Source organism: Brienomyrus brachyistius, unplaced genomic scaffold (genome assembly GCF_023856365.1).
Source record: "Brienomyrus brachyistius isolate T26 unplaced genomic scaffold, BBRACH_0.4 scaffold40, whole genome shotgun sequence".
NCBI lineage: Eukaryota > Metazoa > Chordata > Actinopteri > Osteoglossiformes > Mormyridae > Brienomyrus > Brienomyrus brachyistius.
The window spans coordinates 2,364,747-2,384,258 of record NW_026042315.1 but is presented as its reverse complement, the minus strand read 5'-3'; the positions used below and the strand labels follow the sequence as shown (position 1 = coordinate 2,384,258).

At 47.1% G+C, this 19,512-nt stretch overlaps 2 protein-coding genes across 3 annotated transcripts in view; both read right to left on the bottom strand.

Moving 5' to 3' along the window:
- Positions 1–19,512, bottom strand: part of LOC125722597 (uncharacterized) — a 426,618-nt gene that overhangs the window by 296,545 nt on the left and 110,561 nt on the right. The gene's annotated exons all lie outside the window — the stretch shown is intronic.
- LOC125722591 (uncharacterized) lies at positions 4,237–8,984 on the bottom strand. Its single transcript, XM_048998777.1, has 2 exons — positions 8,437–8,984; positions 4,237–7,185 (listed from the first exon to the last, which is right to left on the bottom strand). The coding sequence occupies exons 1-2, from the start codon at positions 8,546–8,548 to the stop codon at positions 6,440–6,442; spliced, it is 858 nt and encodes a 285-aa protein (XP_048854734.1). The 5' UTR covers positions 8,549–8,984; the 3' UTR covers positions 4,237–6,439.

Below are 19,512 nucleotides of genomic sequence, written 5' to 3'. Positions count from 1 at the left end.
TCTGGGGACATTGACGTGGGTGCTGGCCAGGCATCAGGGGACAGAGAGGTGGACGCTGGCCGGACATTATGGAGCAGTGTGGCAGGTGTCGGCTGGTTACCAGGGAACCGTGTCAGATTCTATGAGAAGCCTAGAGGCAACCAAGGCCTCACCTGTGTTGGACACTGTGGGTGCGGCCTGAGCGGCCCTCTGGGCCGGGAGCCTTAAGTGCGGATGTAACGACTGCAATGGCTGGCTCTCCTGGGCCAGATGCTGTAGATGCAGTGTCTTTCAATCACGAGTGCGCTTCCCTAACCATTACGTCACCACTGCTCACTACTATGTGTACTATTAAAAGAGGCAGTAGGGTCTTGTCCAGCCAGCTGACAAAACGTTTCCACATTTAATTGGAACGAAGGACAGTAGGAAACATCTGTATTGTGTGCAGACTTCCAATAAAACCAAAGCAAAGTCCGACCTCTACTGTGGTCCAGCACTCTGACAACCATAGAACTAGGAGTGAAGCCTGTTCTTCTGTGCTGGAGAGCTTTGGGGAGCATGTTTTGGTGAACAGGGGGATCACAGTAAATCCCAGAGAAGCATCATGTTGTCAGACTTCAAGTGACAATGAGGACGCACGTTGCCCTACGGCAAACGACATGGAGACGGCGGGCTCCTTTTCTCCAGAGCACCCCACCTCTGCGGGGTTCAGCACACTCACTCCATTCCAGAGGGCCCTGAGGATCTCCGCTATAGCTGTCACACCCTCCACTTGGGAGTCCGGGGAGAGGGCGGCTATGCCATCCGTCAGAGATGGGCCATTCTCTCTGGGCAAAGATGTACTGCGGCCTGAACCAGCGACATTAGGTATGCTGGACACAAGCAGCAGTGATCGGCAGTAGGGACCTGGGGAACCTACTGGGGCTTGTCGAGTTCCGTCAGTCTGTTGGGTGCCAGGATGAACGACTCTGGGAGCAGGTGTTGTCAGACAATAAACTGGGATTTACTGGGATCAAGATGGGAGGCTAGGGAACAAGCAACATGGAGGGCACCACATCAATGGCGAACACAGGGCCAGGAAGCACTTATACAGGAATAACAAGGGAACAGACTGGAAGTAGCTGGGAGTGTTTAACATGAGGGATGGAACGAGACACGAGACCAACGAGCAGCAGGCATGGCTTATTAGAGCCACGTCAGGGAGGTGGCAGGACATGACGTTTGGGGCTATGGTTAGGTTTAGGATTAGGGTTAGGTTCAGAGTAAAGTGTTTGTGGCAGAGAGCGGTCAGTAGTACAAGGACACGACTACACCACCTGGGGAATTTCACCACAGGAAAAATTACTCTAAATTAAGAGCACACAAGTTCATTTACCGAATGGAGCTGGAGACGTGTTTGTACTATTAACAGGTTGTTGAAAATATAAAACAAAGAAACAAGACAAGCGCTTTAGCATCAACAACCTTAAAAAATAAACCAGCAACCAGCCTTTGGCCACCGGCTGACTAAACCCAAGCAAGAGACAGGTGTCCGGGGAAGTTGATCAAAAGGGGGAATAGAGTCCCCTAAACTAACACACACACACACAGACACACACACACAGACACACACACACACACACACGCACACACACACACACACACACACACACACGCACACACACACCTGTGCTCCACCACACTGATCCCCACACAAATATACTGCACAAGGTGAAAGTGTGAACACCACCACCCCAGACCAATCAAATCTTAGTCAGCCAGATCAATCGAGGCAGCCACTGCTCAGCCTCCCAGAAAATACCACAATCTAACCAAGAATCTGAGTGTTGAAAACTATGAAGAGTGCAAACAATGAGTAACAGAATACAGGCTGTCCCTCTGTATCAGTCCCAAACAGAAAGAAAGGGCGGCCTAAAGTCTGTTAAGTCGCAGAACTAGGGAATGAAACAGCTCCAAATGCAGGAAAAGGTGCGACGATCCTTAGCGCGTTCCAAGGCTCCCAGCACATCGCCGATGTCCCACCGAGGATCAGGAGCTTCAAGCAGCAGTTGTTGGGCGACATCGGACCGGCTGAGGACAAGACAAGACAGACGGAAAAGAAAAACTGACGTAGGAAACACAGCAGCCACAGTGCAGGTTCAAACTATTATTGTCTGACAAACCTGCTGGAAGAGGCATAAACTGAAGCTGACGAGCAACTGAAACTGTAATCCTGGCAACAACCGTAACTACAATTAAAACACATCAAGTAAAGCAACTGACAAGTAGCTATAGGCCTAGTCACCAGAATAACTTGCAACCACTGGAGCTGCAACACAGACACCAGAGAAACACTGCAATATAAAATATTACCATTAGCCATTTAAATCAAGCAGAGGATTAACGCTAATTAAAACAGCCAAACCTCCCACCAAGACACAGAATAAGTGTGAACCTCAGCCAGCATGCCAGCGTACCACGGCAGACCACTGCGGTGCGGAAGGGGAGTTACCGGACCGGGAAACGCCAATGACGCCTCCACACACTAGGGGTCCCCACACACACTTACCGGAAATAATCAACAAGTCCTACCCGCAAAATTCTACACTACTACAGTTGGATGGCCCTGGGATTTTTATCCAGAACCCCAAGGCTCAATGGAAGTACCGCGAGATTCTTAAACCCTTACCTGAGGGAGGAGGCTTCCAGCATAAGGAGAGGTTCACCAGAATCCCCGGGCTGGATGGAGATCGTTCATCCTTTACCTGGGGAATGAGGCTCCCAACTCGTGGTGACTTACCCAAGCCCTGGTGCTGGATCATCATTCAATGCTTACATGGGGAAAGAGAGACCTTACCCTTGGCCTCCAAGCCTGGAAGTACCCTGAGCTCTAGACCCAAGCTTAACCCTAACCCATAAGCATAGGTTCGCAGCATGAACGGTTCTCACCTGATACCAGAAAACCATACATGTTCTTAATCTGAAAATCAGTTCATCGTTTTCCCAGAAGGTGGCAGCACATCAACACTGCAAGCTTGGCACATCCCTTTGGATACAATGAGCTATCCTTATATTTTGAAATTTTTTAAAACTTATTTAAATCAGTAAAATAAATTGCATCCAAAAAGGATAGAATCATGACTACCCAATACCCCTTAGCACCATGTTAGTGTGAATGGAGTTTTCACTCCAGCCCTGAGGGATTCAGAGCAGACACAAAAGATTGTGAACCCATGTGTAATTTACAGTGAAAGGTGACTGAACACAACGCACAGCCTGTTATGACTCCACTGTTCACCATGGTTCAGCACCATCTATATTTCTATTATTTTTAAGGTATTTTACTTGTGGTTTTACACTTAACATGGTATCGACAGGCTTGCTCCAAAGAGATCTCATTGTATTTACACAGTGACAGTAACGCTGCCTTATCTTGCGAGAGGAAGCAGCATATGGGTGCGCTGCTAACATTAGCATTAGCAAACCTAGCTGCCTAGCAGTGTTGGTAGTAACTCATCAGTGTAATTCCACTACTTTTGTTTGCACCATGTATTTCAACATCGACGCGATGTTACTGTGATCACTATGCAACCTTTAGCCCACTGTTATTTTCCTTGATTATGTAATTATACAGGGCAGGTCAGGCAGAGGGAGCAGACACTGATGCAGCACATTGATGACCAACCACACGTCCAAACTGCTGGCGATCCTGGCCGGCGACCCCCCAGGCAGACACACGGTCGAATCCCACCCTTATTATAATTACTTTTATATGCAGTAATTGGTAATTAGCAATTTTCAGTAGCTTGCACAAGGCTGCTGACTAGCAACGTTATTCGTTGGCTGAATCCGAAATAGCTGTAGTGCTACGATGCTGGATTGTTACAGGGACAGTGATAAATGCAGACCCCTTTATTCTGATTGCGTTAAAAATCAAATGTTTTTACTCAGATTTCATCCATTTGGTGGTGTGCTCTCTATAATGTGCCATGTTTTTCTAAAAGAAGATTTTTTAAAAAAAGAATGGCAAAATAGAGCAGCGCATTGAATTGTAATGCCTGTATCTTGAAACGTAGCGTGTTGTCAGACTCTCCGATACACAGCTCTATGGTCCATACAGAGGAGATGAGGAACATGCAGTCTGCTAAGTCACGTGGTTACCTTTCGTTAGGTGGCTACGTTTACATGCCTTAACGCAATTAAGATGTTTTCATGTAAACAGATTAATCGGGGAGCTCATTTATAAAGGCTTCGTGTGACTGAAAAAGACGAGAAGCATTCATACATACATTTATAGGAAGATTTTGGGATTTACAAAGAAAAACGTTTTGTGAAAAAGACAAATCTTGTGAACGAGGTTGAGAGATGCTGTTTCGATAGAATCCTGTAGAGGGCACTGTGTATGCTAAATCGAAGGCTCCAGGAATGTATTCGGCATTTATAATCATAAACAATAATAATTGAAATATTTGTGGGCACATGGCAATTGGCTCTGAGATTAAAGTTATTTAAAATGAATTTGTTTAAATTTGTGGGCCGGCATGGTGGTGCAGTGGTTAGCACTGTTGCCTCACACCTCTGGGACCCAGGTTCGAGTCTCCGGTTTGGAAAATGGATGGATGGATGTATGATAGAATGATTAAGCTGTAGCACATTTCAAATAATATTTCATTTGTAACACATTTGTTCTCCAAACTTCTACATTTTTAACCTTTGGCCACAAGATCATCTTCTTCCTGCCAGTATCTTTTCTTTTCCTTTGATCCTCGGTTGTTGGAATCTGCTCTGCTGCTTGGAAGTTCCCTGGGGAGTTAGTGTTGGGGGGGTTCTGGTGGAATGTGACCATCGGCAGCCATGGGCTGGATAGCGCTGTGGTGCTCAGCCTGGCTCTGTGCCCTTCTAGGGGCTCTGTGTCCTTTGTTAGCACAAACATTTTGCACACCTGACATTACCATGCATACAGTATTTCTCGTATTTTACAAAATACAAAAACACTGATCAAAGTCTGTAGAAAAAAACATTTTATTTCATGAACTAAGTCAAATATGAATGATAAAACACAATTAAAATACTTTTTTTGAATACATGCCTCAGAAATTGCACATCCCTGATTGTGCGTTACCTTCATGCTGCCTTGAAATTTTTGATTTCTTCACTGTAGCCCTATGTTATACATCCATCCATCCATCCATTTTCCAAACCGCTTATCCTATTGGGTCGCGGGGGGTCCGGAGCCTATCCCGGAAGCAATGGGCACGAGGCAGGGAACAACCCAGGATGGGGGGCCAGCCCATCGCAGGGCACACTCACACACCAGTCACTCACACATGCACACCTATGGGCAATCCAGCGACGCCAATTAGCCTCAGCATGTTTTTGGACTGTGGGGGGAAACCAGAGTACCCGGAGGAAACCCCACGACAACATGGGGAGAACATGCAAACTCCACACACATGTGACCCAGGCGGAGACTCGAACCCGGGTCCCAGAGGTGTGAGGCAGCAGTGCTAACCACTGCACCACCATGCCGCCCCCCTATGTTATACAATCTAATCTTAACCTTATGTTAACTGATCCTATTTTTATTTCTTAAATATTCCCTCCACCACCCCCCCTCTAAGGAGGACTGCTTTATTTACAATTAATCTAATCCTATGTTATACAATCTTATCTTTACCTTATGTTAACTGATCCTATTTTTATTTCTTAAATATTCCCTCCACCACCCCCCCTCTAAGGAGGACTGCTTTATTTACAATTAATCTAATCCTATGTTATACAATCTTATCTTTACCTTATGTTAACTGATCCTATTTTTATTTCTTAAATATTCCCTCCACCACCCCCCCTCTAAGGAGGACTGCTTTATTTACAATTAATCTAATCCTATGTTATACAATCTTATCTTAACCTTATGTTAATTAATCCTATTTTTATTTCTTAAATATTCCCTCCACCACCCCCCCTCTAAGGAGGACTGCTTTATTTACAATTAATCTAATCCTATGTTATACAATCTTATCTTAACCTTATCTTAATTAATCCTATTTTTATTTCTTAAATATTCCCTCCACCACCCCCCCTCTAAGGAGGACTGCTTTATTTATAATTAATCTAATCCTATGTTATACAATCTTAAGCTTACCGTAACCTATCCTATCTTAATTTTATTCTATGTTATCTTATCCTATCTTTCTTATCTTATGCTATGCAATCCTATCTTATTCTTATACTATGTTATCTCATATAATCTTATCCTAAACTTATGGTAATTTATCATGTCTTTGTAAAACATAAAATGACATACAAGTTAAGACTATCTTAACTTGTCCTATCTTTATCTTATTCTATACAATCTTAACCTTATCCTATCTTAAGCTTATCCTATAGTACCTTATGCTATAGAACTACATGGTAACATATCCTAATTTTATCTTATCCTAAGTACGTATGACAAGTCTCGTGTAATTATGTGCTGAATCTACAGGGAAATGTAGCTATGTGCATCTGACTGATAGCCCATCTCCACACCCATCTCCTGAGCCCTGGGCATGGTACTTAGCTGCTCCAGTGCATCAATAGGAAAGATGAACTCATCTTCATCAATCCTACGCCTCTTGGTTGAATGAGTACCCTCATTATCCTCATTCTTCCCCTGTTTCGCTAAGTTAATTTCATTTAAATGTCTGTTCCAAAACTCCTGACACCAGTACTCAGTAAAGCACTTGGCGTCATAGGTCATTTTAGAGTACTTTGTTACATAATAGTTATACAACCAATAGAATTTTTCCAGGTGAGATGAGGCGGCTACAGCCTGTGCTGGAGCCTGAAGCAGAGGGGTCAGATGAACCATGCCTGGAGCTGAAAATGGATGTGGAGCTGGGCTTACAGGTGTGACTAAGTGTGGGGATAAAACAGAGGAGCCCATAAAAAGAAATGGGGATGAAACAAAAGGGGAGGGGACTGAAGACGGAAATAAAAATGAAGAGGAGGAGAAGGTTGGTGAGCTGGGCTTAGGCTCTAACCCCTTCTGTTGGTCATACCTCCTTCTTCGCCCTGACCGGCCTCCCGCCGTTTTTCTACGGCGGCCTGTGCCCTGCTGACCCCTGCTGGTTGCCACCGGGATGGCAGCAGATCCAGGAGAGGCAGACGTGGTCAGGGAGCTGGCTGCCGGCGGCCTGGTGCGGCACTTCTTCCGACGGCCAGCATCACTGGAACTGGTTTGTCCTTTGGGATTATAAAGACAGGGGACAGCATATTTAATTTAAATGAAACATTATGTCACTGTACAACAACACTACATCACAACCATCACAGATATCACACTTGGCAGTCGGTATTGCACACTAAGAAAAATTCCCCCGTCTTTATTGGATACAGGAAACACACGCTTGGGAAACTTATGCGCTGGTCTTGACTTGGGCCGTCTGCGTTTCAGCAGGGGAACCTGACCTATACAAACAAGCCAGTTTGTGCACAGATTCCCTGATACGCAGAACAACAGCGAAAAACAACACTGGAAAGGTTCATGTGCATCAAATATAGCAGCCCACTCAATCCAAATGCTGGCATCAACAACTGGCTATTAAGTCAAATCCTTTACATATCTTACACTTTCCATAAGTTGCATTATTTATTCACTCTCAAGGTACCAAACTAAGATTTATGCTTTTTCTGATTACTACCGCGTTTCCCCGCAAATAAGCCCTAACATGATTTTTCAAGAAGCTCGTAATATAAGCCCTAGTTATTGTCCCATGGATTGTACGGTAACTAGAATGAGATGCGGTTATACTACGAGAAGGCTACATGGACAAGAGGCGCTCATTTAAGGACAGAGTTATTGCTAAACATGAGAGATTGGGGACACTGGTTCTACAGGAAATTGAGTTGCGAGATATTCAGGACGGAATTTGGAACTTGGAGATTTACAATGATGTTCCAGAAGAACATGACATTACGACTATATTTGAATAAACATATGCAGTATACAGCAGAATTTTGTTCATGAATAAATTCACCGTCAAATTGTTTACATGGAAAGATACTGTTAGAAGATGACATAATGTCTGTGTTTGAATAAATGTGGATTTTTGTTCATGAATACCGGTAAATATACTGTAGCATGTTATACTATACGCGTCATTTGGAACAAAAATGAATATAAGACCCTGTCTTATTTTCGGGGAAACACCATATATTAGGACATATTCAGCTGTTACTTTACCACTTCATGATGATTTTCTCTGATGTTTAAACACAGCACAGCCACAGATTTTACTGATTTCATTATATAATGTAGTAGACATGCAAAAAGACTCCCGTATATTAAAGCTAAAGGTGAACTACTTTATTATTTAGACATGTACTTCTAAAACAAGATAATAGAACAGAAGATTCAAGAAGACTAGTCAAGCATATTCTGACTTTAACTCTTTAAGTGCTGAGTTAGTCTGGGCATCATTTTGCCATCCTTACCTCGGCCAACTGGACCGGGGATGTATTCCGGGGCGATCCGCACACTGACTGCACCTGTCGGCAGCAGCCAGTCAATCCTCTGGAGATTCACGGTGGTTTTCACGATGGACATCTTTCGCGTCTTCTCTCTTGCTGATAAACTGCAAGTCTGAGCTGCTTTAAATGTTCAAATGAAAACTCTAAACGGAATAAGAATTGTTATGATTCGGTTGCTAAGCTACGGTGGCCGATTGGTGTCAGCGCGCTGCAAAGTCTTCAAACGCTTTAATCAAATGACAAAACATACGATCTACATTTACAAAAGCGCAGAAACGTAGAAGTACCACAAAATTTTAAGCGCTGAAAATCCGCTCACAACACAGTTGTGAAGTTTCTGGGTGACAAAGAAACAAGACGGACCAATTATGGTTTAATTGTATATCGAATGTTTACGAAATGTCGATATCTTATCAAAACAGGATATAGAATGAAACACTACATTATATCAATCAATCATTCGGTCGCCATTAAAGACATAGAATAATATTCCTTCCTTGTTATAAGTAACACGAGAGCTGCAGTCTTGAAGTTGCACAGACTCCCAGAATTCATAGCGATAATTACGCGACCCATTCAATTAGTGGGTTTTTTGATAATTGGGAATGGGGAGGAGCCATTGGGTGCGTTCGACTTGGCTTAGGTCTGACTGCAGCTGACGTGAGGGGGAGTGCCATCTGCCGGCGGCTGCAGGAGTGGAATATAAACTGACAGCAGCCAAACTAGACAGCTTCTACTCCTCCTAGTGCGAGACCTGACTGAGATGGCCGCACTTCCAAAAGGGTGTAGATACATCTATACAAATATCACCTGCATGCACATTACCTCTTCTACAATAACCAACTCCTGATCCAAAGTGCTAGCAGTGAAAAGATAGCTGCCAGGAAAAAGATCAAATACATTTATTTCAAGGATTCAAAGTTTTTATTGGCATGCACAGAATACAATGCAATTCTTACTTGAATGCCTTCTTCACAGACTAGACGATTAAACACATAAAGCAGCGCAACATTACAGTAACTAACAATAAATAAACGATTAACTTATGTGTACTATTAGAGCATTTATTGAAACTTTACTTCTTTACAGGCTTTTCGGGAGAAATAGCAGATAATGCATCGGAACTTCCAGAGATACAAACGTCATGCGTGTGACTAAAATTGTTCAGCCAATAAGGGCAAAGTTGTGTCACGGAGGCAGGTCCAGTTTGTGCAGCCGGCTGAGAGTTTTTTTTTATTATTTTTGTTATTGAAGCTTTAAATTACAACAGAAGTAATAGCTGACCAGTGACCATTAAGATTAACAAAACAAACAAGAACATTTACGAGACATTTACAAAATAAGCCAGGGGCACATAGTAGCGACATTTACAGTTACGCCGGCTGAAAGGTGCTGCACGATCTTTCTTGCTCTCTGCACGTGCTGCACGATCTGTCACGATCGTCTTGTAGGTTTTTGTACCATGTGACTTGGTGACGTTAGGTGACGTTTTGCAGGGCCGGCTTTATGTCGGACAAAAGAAATCTAACCATGATGCAGTAATTCTAGAGGCAGCAAAGCAGACTAACCAAAGATCTCATAGTAAACAAAGAAATGTGATACTGCAGTTAAGTTTCGGAACAAAGCTTTTACAATGTTAAAAAGTACTCACAACTTTCAGAATTTGATTGAGTACAAAAAGTTGCAGGCTAACGTAAGGAGGGTAGTTAAATGAGCAAAGAGGGAGTTTTGGAGGTCCTTCTGTAATTCAGTAGGACGGGAAACTGACATTAGTAAAGTCTGGGGAATGATAAAAAAGATGCATGAGATTAAAAGGGAGTATGGATATTCAGTTCTAAATGATAATAACATAATAACAGTTACAGATGGGGAAAAAGGCAAAATGTTAGTTTTGTGGTTTTTCATTCCCTGCTAAATCAGAAGTCAGAAGCCGCTGGTGTAGATCCAAATTCAGTCTTTATTGCAACAATGAAGTTACAACCAAGGCCGGACACGTAAAGTGTCTCCAGTACTGTTTTACACCAATTTTTATACAAGGTCTTATCATTTAACAATATCTCGTCACTTAAGCATCATCATTCCTTCAATCATTCACAATCATTGTTTTTTACATCAATCCACACCACTAGGTGATAAGTTTGTCCATCATTTCTTTTACTGTTTGGTCCCTCAGCCGAACATAATGGTGGTGCGACCATCTCCACTTGGTTTTTTAAAAATGCTCAGCCGTGAACTTTTGAGGAACTCGGGCGAAAACCTTCCTTGAGTAGCAAACCTTGGTAGCTTCAACCTGTTGCACATTGTCTAATTAGAGGGTTGATAATATATTTGTCCTTCAACATAATGATAAGGCATAACACTAATAAAGGTGGATATTCATGCATTCAGGGCTAACATAAAGTAGCTAACAGAACATTTGAGGCTAATACAAGGTGCAAATACATACTCAATTGATTACATTGTGTTGATTACATTATAATGATTACATTGTAATGATTACATCATGGGTATTTGGCATGCTTTTTAATAATACCGTAATGATTATATTCTACATTGTATAGTGCTAAATAATATCCCATATATTTCCCCCCTTTGGGATTCTAAAGAGTCCCACACACAATTCTGTCCATCCAGCCTAGGAGGGAGGGCTAAAACCCTAAGATCTAGGGAAATTCCACTCCCAGCCCGCCACAGGCGCGGCCCCCCTTTGGGGTCCATGGCTGACATGGCTCACAAACTATCAACACTCAGAATCAACCAACAGCAATGAACTCCCCAGGATACATTGCATATATTATCAGGAATACATAATCTACCAGGAGTACATCACCTACCACAAGCTCATTACATAAACATATACGGCTAATGCAAAGATAACTGAAAGGTTAACTGATAACACTGTAGATTACTATAACAGGCACTCTGTCATGAGCAGGAAAGTCCCAGGTGTCGTGGGCGGCAGGCAGGCTGCAGCGTTTCCAACATGGAGTATTCACAGGCGGTACGGCCGAACTTCAGCTATGGGCAGGAGCGTATCCAAGGTGTCTATGTCGCCATCCGTTTCCGTGTTGGTCCAGGAGGTTGCCGCTCCAAACGGTCCTCCCACCACTCTAAACATTGCAGCTATAGTCGCCTGCTGAGACAGCGCTCTTCCCACTAGGGAGCGAACAAGAGGAACTACACAACAAAAGATTAGTAGCAAAGCAAGAATGAACACAGCACGCACACAGAGTGCTTTCATAAGGGCTTACTGCCAACTACCCCACATATTATAGCACCAGTCAAACAACTCGTCATGTTGCCCCGAATTTCTCGCCATCTCATCCTGTAACCCCTGCAACTTTCTCATACCCTCAGTAAATGAAACATCCTGGGCTGTATTATTGGGAATAAATGTACAGCACTGATCCCCGAACAGCACACACACTCCCCCTTTTTCAGCCAGGAGCCAATCCAGGGCCATCCTGTTCTGTCATGCCATCAGACTGGTGGCCTGAAGCTGCTCCCCCAGAGATGCGAGTGCCTCCTGAGTATAGTTGGTAAACCTCTGCTGATTATAGTACAAATAATTTATCCATTCCACATTTTTGTTAACAGTAGGCCAAATTAATATTGATTCAAACCCTGCAGCTATCTCACTTCTCACCTTATATTTCTCTGGAATGCCCCTCGGCTGGCATATGGCATCTATATACACACTGGGATCATCTTCGCAGCTCGTAACAAACCTGTGGGACCTAGAGGGCTGTTTGTCAGAGTAAATATCCACCTGGCTAGCTAACATCCCCCTAGTGCAGAGGCCTCCACAATTATTGGGGAGAGGAGGCCTCAATCCTCCCTCCTGACCACACAGCCACCACGTATCTGCCAGAGGTACGCTCTGGTTCTCTAATGCATCCAGCGGAATGCTCCATACTTCTCCATTCTGCATTTGGTCGCCTTTCACATCCCAAACAGTTCCACAGTTACCCCCGGAGATGCCTACCTCCTCTGTCCCATTATTCTTAAAACACTCACAAGGAAGTCCCTTGAAAAAACTCAATTTCTGCCCCATAATATATCGCTGTCCCCCTTCCCAAGGCCTAAACTGTCCACCCTATAAGCATATTTAATATTTCCCTGGTATATCAGGCACCAATATGGACAGTACTGCATGCGCACTTTCGGACTAGATTTAAGTTTGCATACTTTATCAGGGGAATCAAACCATCCTGACACAGACCCTTCCAGACTCTTCTAACTCTCTACATTCCCCAGTCTCCACACTGGTTATTAGTGTACGGGAACGGGACTCCCTGAGCTGGAGGCTCTGCACTCGCACACACCACACAATCCTCCTCCCTAATGAAGCAGCGGTGTATCAGCCCTTTTATACCACCAATTTCCACTCTTATGTTTTGGTAACCCATCCTGGTTTACGTCATCTTGGGTATATCCTACAGTTTGCTCACTCTTCTCACTTCCATAGCTCCCACCTACATCTCTCCGCTTTCGCTCATTGTCACCTGAGAGGTTATTCAGCATCAGTGGACCAGGTCGAGTCAGTGAAGTCAGTTGTCCTGAACTCTCCTGTCTTGTGGTCCTGCTGCACACCCAGACCTGAAGGGCCTGGTATATCATTGGTAGCGTAGTAGTAGATATCTTTATTGCCATTTGCACAGGAACAGGTCAGTAGAAGCACATTGGAATTCTTGTGCGTATCTCCCAGAGTCATTTTTAAAAAATAGAGAGACAGAGGAGAAGAGACAGTTTTTTAAAACATTAAATAACATAATATAAAAAATGTAAATAATAAAAGCAGCCAACACAGTAATTCCAGAATGTAATACAGTAAGTGGTTACACACTGTGTACAGATGCAGATACAGGATACAGAGTGCATGGCCTGGGTGTGTGAGTGAATTATTTCACAGAAATAATATCAAGACAGTATAATGTACAGAAAAGTGGAATATTGCACATGTTTGTTAGACTATTGCACTGAAAGAGTTATTTGACTACCTAAGAGAAAGAATGAAAGTGAGGCTGTAGTGCTCCGATGTGTCTGATTGCCTCTTTGGAGTGGTAACTGTCCAGGTAATGTCCACGGGGGAAGTGGGGCGGCTGTATTTCATACCCACTTTAATGTGCTTAGCCATCAGTCTAACTGTGGCTGGGATAAAGCTGTTGTAGAATCGTGTTTTGTAGGCGGTCATGCTCTCTGGCCTGCGGTGTCTTAGGTTGTATCCTAAAATCCTTCCTCCTAAACAGGCATAATGCTGGGTGATGTTGATCACTGAGTATGTCCTGAGTTTTCCTCCGACAGCATTGTGTATTTAATGTGTCCAAAGAGGGGAGGTCAGAGCCTATGATCCTTTATGCAGTTTTTACAACAACTCCTTGAAGAGATTTCCTCTCTCTGCCACTGGTAAGGATACTTTCAGTGATTCCTCTATAGGCCCATGTGAGGGGCTGACGTCTGAGTCCTCTATAGGCCTGTGTGAGGTGCTGACGTCTGAGTCCTCTATAGGCCTGTGTGAGGGGCTGACGTCTGAGTCCTCTATAGGCCTGTGTGAGGGGCTGACGTCTGAGTCCTCTATAGGTCTGTGTGAGGGGCTGACGTCTGAGTCCTCTATAGACCCGTGTGAGGGGCTGACGTCTGAGTCCTCTATAGGCCCGTGTGAGGGGCTGACGTCTGAGTCCTCTATAGGCCCGTGTGAGGGGCTGACGTCAGAGTCCTCTATTGGCCCGTGTGAGGGGCTGACGTCTGGGTCCTCTATAGGCCCGTGTGAGGGGCTGACGTCAGAGTCCTCTATAGGCCCGTGTGAGGGGCTGACGTCTGAGTCATCTATAGGCCCGTGTGAGGGGCTGACGTCCGAGTCCTCTATAGGCCTGTTTGAGGGGCTGACGTCCGAGTCCTCTATAGGCCTGTGTGAGGGGCTGACGTCCGAATCCTCTATAGGCCTGTGTGAGGGGCTGACGTCCGAGTCCTCTATAGGCCTGTGTGAGGGGCTGATGTTCAAGTCCTCTATAGGCCTGTGTGAGGGGCTGATGTCTGAGTCCTCGATAGGCCTGTGTGAGGGGCTGACGTCCGAGTCCTCTATAAGGCTGTGTGAGGGTCTGACGTCCGAGTCCTCTATAGGCCTGTGTGAGGGGCTGACGTCCGAGTCCTCTATAAGCCTGTGTGAGGGGCTGACGTCCGAGTCCTCTATAGGCCTGTGTGAGGGGCTGATGTTCGAGTCCTGTATAGGCCTGTGTGAGGGGCTGACTTCTGAGTCCTTTATAGGCCTGTGCGAGGGGCTGAAGTCTGAGTCCACTATAGGCCTGTGCGAGGGGCTGATGTCTGAGTCCTCTATAGGCCTGTGTGAGGGGATGATATTCGAGTCCTCTATAGGCCTTTGTGAGGGATTGACGTCCGAGTCCTCTATAGGCCTGTGTGAGGGGCTGACGTCCGAGTCCTCTATAGGCCTTTGTGAGGGATTGACGTCCGAGTCCTCTATAGGCCTGTGTGAGGGGCTGACGTCTGAGTCCTCTATAGGCCTGTGTGAGGGGCTGATGTCTGAGTCCTCCATAGGCCTGTGTGAGGGGCTGATGTTCGAGTCTTCTATAGGCCTGTGTGAGGGGCTGACGTTCGAGTCCTCTATAGGCCTGTGTGAGGGGTTGAAGTCTGAGTCCTCTATAGGCCTGTGTGAGGGATTGACGTCTGAGTCCTCTATAGGCCTGTGTGAGGGATTGACGTCTGAGTCCTCTATAGGCCTGTGTGAGGGATTGACTTCTGAGTCCTCTATAGGCCTGTGTGAGGGATTGACGTCTGAGTCCTCTATAGGCCTGTGTGAGGGGCTGACATCTGAGTCCTCTATAGGCCTGTGTGGGGGGCTGACGTCTGAGTCCTCTATAGGCCTGTGTGAGGGATTGACGTCTGAGTCCTCTATAGGCCTGTGTGAGGGGCTGATGTCTGAGTCCTCTATAGGCCTGTGTGAGGGGCTGAATTCTGAGTCCTCTATTGGCTTGTGCGAGGGGTTGACGTCTGAGTCCTCTATAGGCCTGTGTGAGGGACTGACGTTTGAGTCCTCTATAGGCCTGTGTGAGGGGTTGATGTCTGAGTCCTCTATAGGCCTGTGTGAGGGATTGACGTCTGAGTCCTCTATAGGCCTGTGTGAGGGATTGACGTCTGAGTCCTCTATAGGCCTGTGTGAGGGGCTGACGTCCGAGTCCTCTATAGGCCTGTGTGAGGGGCTGAAGTCTGAGTCCTCTATAGGCCTGTGTGAGGGGCTGATGTTCGAGTCCTCTATAGACCTGTGCGAGGGGCTGACATCTGAGTCCACTATAGGCCTGTGTGAAGGATTGACGTCTGAGTCCTCTATTGGCCTGTGTGAGGGGCTGGTGTCTGAGTCCTCTATAGGCCTGTGTGAGGGATTGACGTCTGAGTCCTCTATAGGCCTGTGTGAGGGATTGACGTCTGAGTCCTCTATAGGCCTGTGTGAGGGATTGACGTCTGAGTCCTCTATAGGCCTGTGTGAGGGGCTGACATCTGAGTCCTCTATAGGCCTGTGTGGGGGGCTGACGTCTGAGTCCTCTATAGGCCTGTGCGAGGGGCTGACGTCTGAGTCCTTTATAGGCCTGTGCGAGGGGCTGATGTCTGAGTCCTCTATAGGCCTGTGTGAGGGGCTGAATTCTGAGTCCTCTATAGGCTTGTGCGAGGGGCTGATGTCTGAGTCCTCTATAGGCCTGTGTGAGGGATTGACGTCTGAGTCCTCTATAGGCCTGTGTGAGGTATTGACGTCTGAGTCCTCTATAGGCCTGTGTGAGGGGCTGGTGTCTGAGTCCTCTACAGGCCTGTGTGAGGGATTGGCGTCTGAGTCCTCTATAGGCCTGTGTGAGGGGCTGACGTCTGAGTCCTCTATAGGCCTGTGTGAGGGATTGGCGTCTGAGTCCTCTATAGCCCTGTGCGAGGGGCTGAAGTCTGAGTCCTCTATAGGCCTGTCCGAGGGGCTGATGTCTGAGTTCTCTATAGGCCTGTGTGAGGGGCTGATGTCTGAGTCCTCTATAGGCCTGTGTGAGGGGCTGAATTCTGAGTCCTCTATAGGCCTGTGCGAGGGGCTGACGTCTGAGTCCTTTATAGGCCTGTGCGAGGGGCTGAAGTCTGAGTCCTCTATAGGCCTGTGTGAGGGATTGACGTCTGAGTCCTCTATAGGCCTGTGTGAGGGGCTGACGTCCGAATCCTCTATAGGCCTGTTTGAGGGGCTGACGTCCGAGTCCTCCATAGGCCTGTGTGAGGGGCTGACGTTCGAGTCCTCTATAGGCCTGTGTGAGGGGCTGACGTCTGAGTCCTCTATAGGCCCGTGGGAGGGACGTCTGAGTTCTCTATAGGCCTGTGCGAGGGGCTGATGTCTGAGTCCTCTATAGGCCTGTGTGAGGGGCTGATGTTCGAGTCTTCTATAGGCCTGTGTGAGGGGCTGACGTTCGAGTCCTCTATAGGCCTGTGTGAAGGGCTGACGACTGAGTCCTCTATAGGCCCGTGGGAGGGACGTCTGAGTCCTCTATAGGCCTGTGCGAGGGGCTGACGTCTGAGTCCTTTATAGACCTGTGCGAGGGGTTGAAGTCTGAGTCCACTATAGGCCTGTGTGAAGGATTGACGTCTGAGTCCTCTATAGGCCTGTGTGAGGGGCTGGTGTCTGAGTCCTCTATAGGCCTGTGTGAGGGATTGACGTCTGAGTCCTCTATAGGCCTGTGTGAGGGATTGACGTCTGAGTCCTCTATAGGCCTGTGTGAGGGATTGACGTCTGAGTCCTCTATAGGCCTGTGTGAGTGATTGACGTCTGAGTCCTCTATAGGCCTGTGTGAGGGGCTGACATCTGAGTCCTCTATAGGCCTGTGTGGGGGGCTGACGTCTGAGTCCTCTATAGGCCTGTGCGAGGGGCTGACGTCTGAGTCCTTTATAGGCCTGTGCGAGGGGCTGATGTCTGAGTCCTCTATAGGCCTGTGTGAGGGATTGACGTCTGAGTCCTCTATAGGCCTGTGTGAGGGGTTGAAGTCTGAGTCCTCTATAGGCTTGTGCGAGGGGCTGATGTCTGAGTCCTCTATAGGCCTGTGTGAGGGATTGACGTCTGAGTCCTCTATAGGCCTGTGTGAGGTATTGACGTCTGAGTCCTCTATAGGCCTGTGTGAGGGGCTGGTGTCTGAGTCCTCTATAGGCCTGTGTGAGGGATTGACGTCTGAGTCCTCTATAGGCCTGTGTGAAGGATTGACGTCTGAGTCCTCTATAGGCCTGTGTGAGGGGCTGACGTCTGAATCCTCTATAGGCCTGTTTGAGGGGCTGACGTCCGAGTCCTCCATAGGCCTGTGTGAGGGGCTGACGTCCGAGTCCTCAATAGGCCTGTGTGAGGGGCTGACGTCCGAGTCCTCTATAGGCCTGTGTGAGGGGCTGACGTCCGAGTCCTCTATAGGCCTGTGTGAGGGGCTGATGTTCGAGTCCTCTATAGGCCTGTGTGAGGGGCTGATGTCTGAGTCCTCGATAGGCCTGTGTGAGGGGCTGACGTCCGAGTCCTCTATAAGGCTGTGTGAGGGTCTGACGTCCGAGTCCTCTATAGGCCTGTGTGAGGGGCTGACGTCCGAGTCCTCTATAAGCCTGTGTGAGGGGCTGACGTCCGAGTCCTCTATAGGCCTGTGTGAGGGGCTGATGTTCGAGTCCTGTATAGGCCTGTGTGAGGGGCTGACTTCTGAGTCCTTTATAGGCCTGTGCGAGGGGCTGAAGTCTGAGTCCACTATAGGCCTGTGCGAGGGGCTGATGTCTGAGTCCTCTATAGGCCTGTGTGAGGGGATGATATTCGAGTCCTCTATAGGCCTTTGTGAGGGATTGACGTCCGAGTCCTCTATAGGCCTGTGTGAGGGGCTGACGTCCGAGTCCTCTATAGGCCTTTGTGAGGGATTGACGTCCGAGTCCTCTATAGGCCTGTGTGAGGGGCTGACGTCTGAGTCCTCTATAGGCCTGTGTGAGGGGCTGATGTCTGAGTCCTCTATAGGCCTGTGTGAGGGGCTGATGTTCGAGTCTTCTATAGGCCTGTGTGAGGGGCTGACGTTCGAGTCCTCTATAGGCCTGTGTGAGGGGTTGAAGTCTGAGTCCTCTATAGGCCTGTGTGAGGGATTGACGTCTGAGTCCTCTATAGGCCTGTGTGAGGGATTGACGTCTGAGTCCTCTATAGGCCTGTGTGAGGGATTGACTTCTGAGTCCTCTATAGGCCTGTGTGAGGGATTGACGTCTGAGTCCTCTATAGGCCTGTGTGAGGGGCTGACATCTGAGTCCTCTATAGGCCTGTGTGGGGGGCTGACGTCTGAGTCCTCTATTGGCTTGTGCGAGGGGTTGACGTCTGAGTCCTCTATAGGCCTGTGTGAGGGACTGACGTTTGAGTCCTCTATAGGCCTGTGTGAGGGGTTGATGTCTGAGTCCTCTATAGGCCTGTGTGAGGGATTGACGTCTGAGTCCTCTATAGGCCTGTGTGAGGGATTGACGTCTGAGTCCTCTATAGGCCTGTGTGAGGGGCTGACGTCCGAGTCCTCTATAGGCCTGTGTGAGGGGCTGAAGTCTGAGTCCTCTATAGGCCTGTGTGAGGGGCTGATGTTCGAGTCCTCTATAGGCCTGTGCGAGGGGCTGACATCTGAGTCCACTATAGGCCTGTGTGAAGGATTGACGTCTGAGTCCTCTATAGGCCTGTGTGAGGGGCTGGTGTCTGAGTCCTCTATAGGCCTGTGTGAGGGATTGACGTCTGAGTCCTCTATAGGCCTGTGTGAGGGATTGACGTCTGAGTCCTCTATAGGCCTGTGTGAGGGATTGACGTCTGAGTCCTCTATAGGCCTGTGTGAGGGGCTGACATCTGAGTCCTCTATAGGCCTGTGTGGGGGGCTGACGTCTGAGTCCTCTATAGGCCTGTGCGAGGGGCTGACGTCTGAGTCCTTTATAGGCCTGTGCGAGGGGCTGATGTCTGAGTCCTCTATAGGCCTGTGTGAGGGGCTGAATTCTGAGTCCTCCATAGGCTTGTGCGAGGGGCTGATGTCTGAGTCCTCT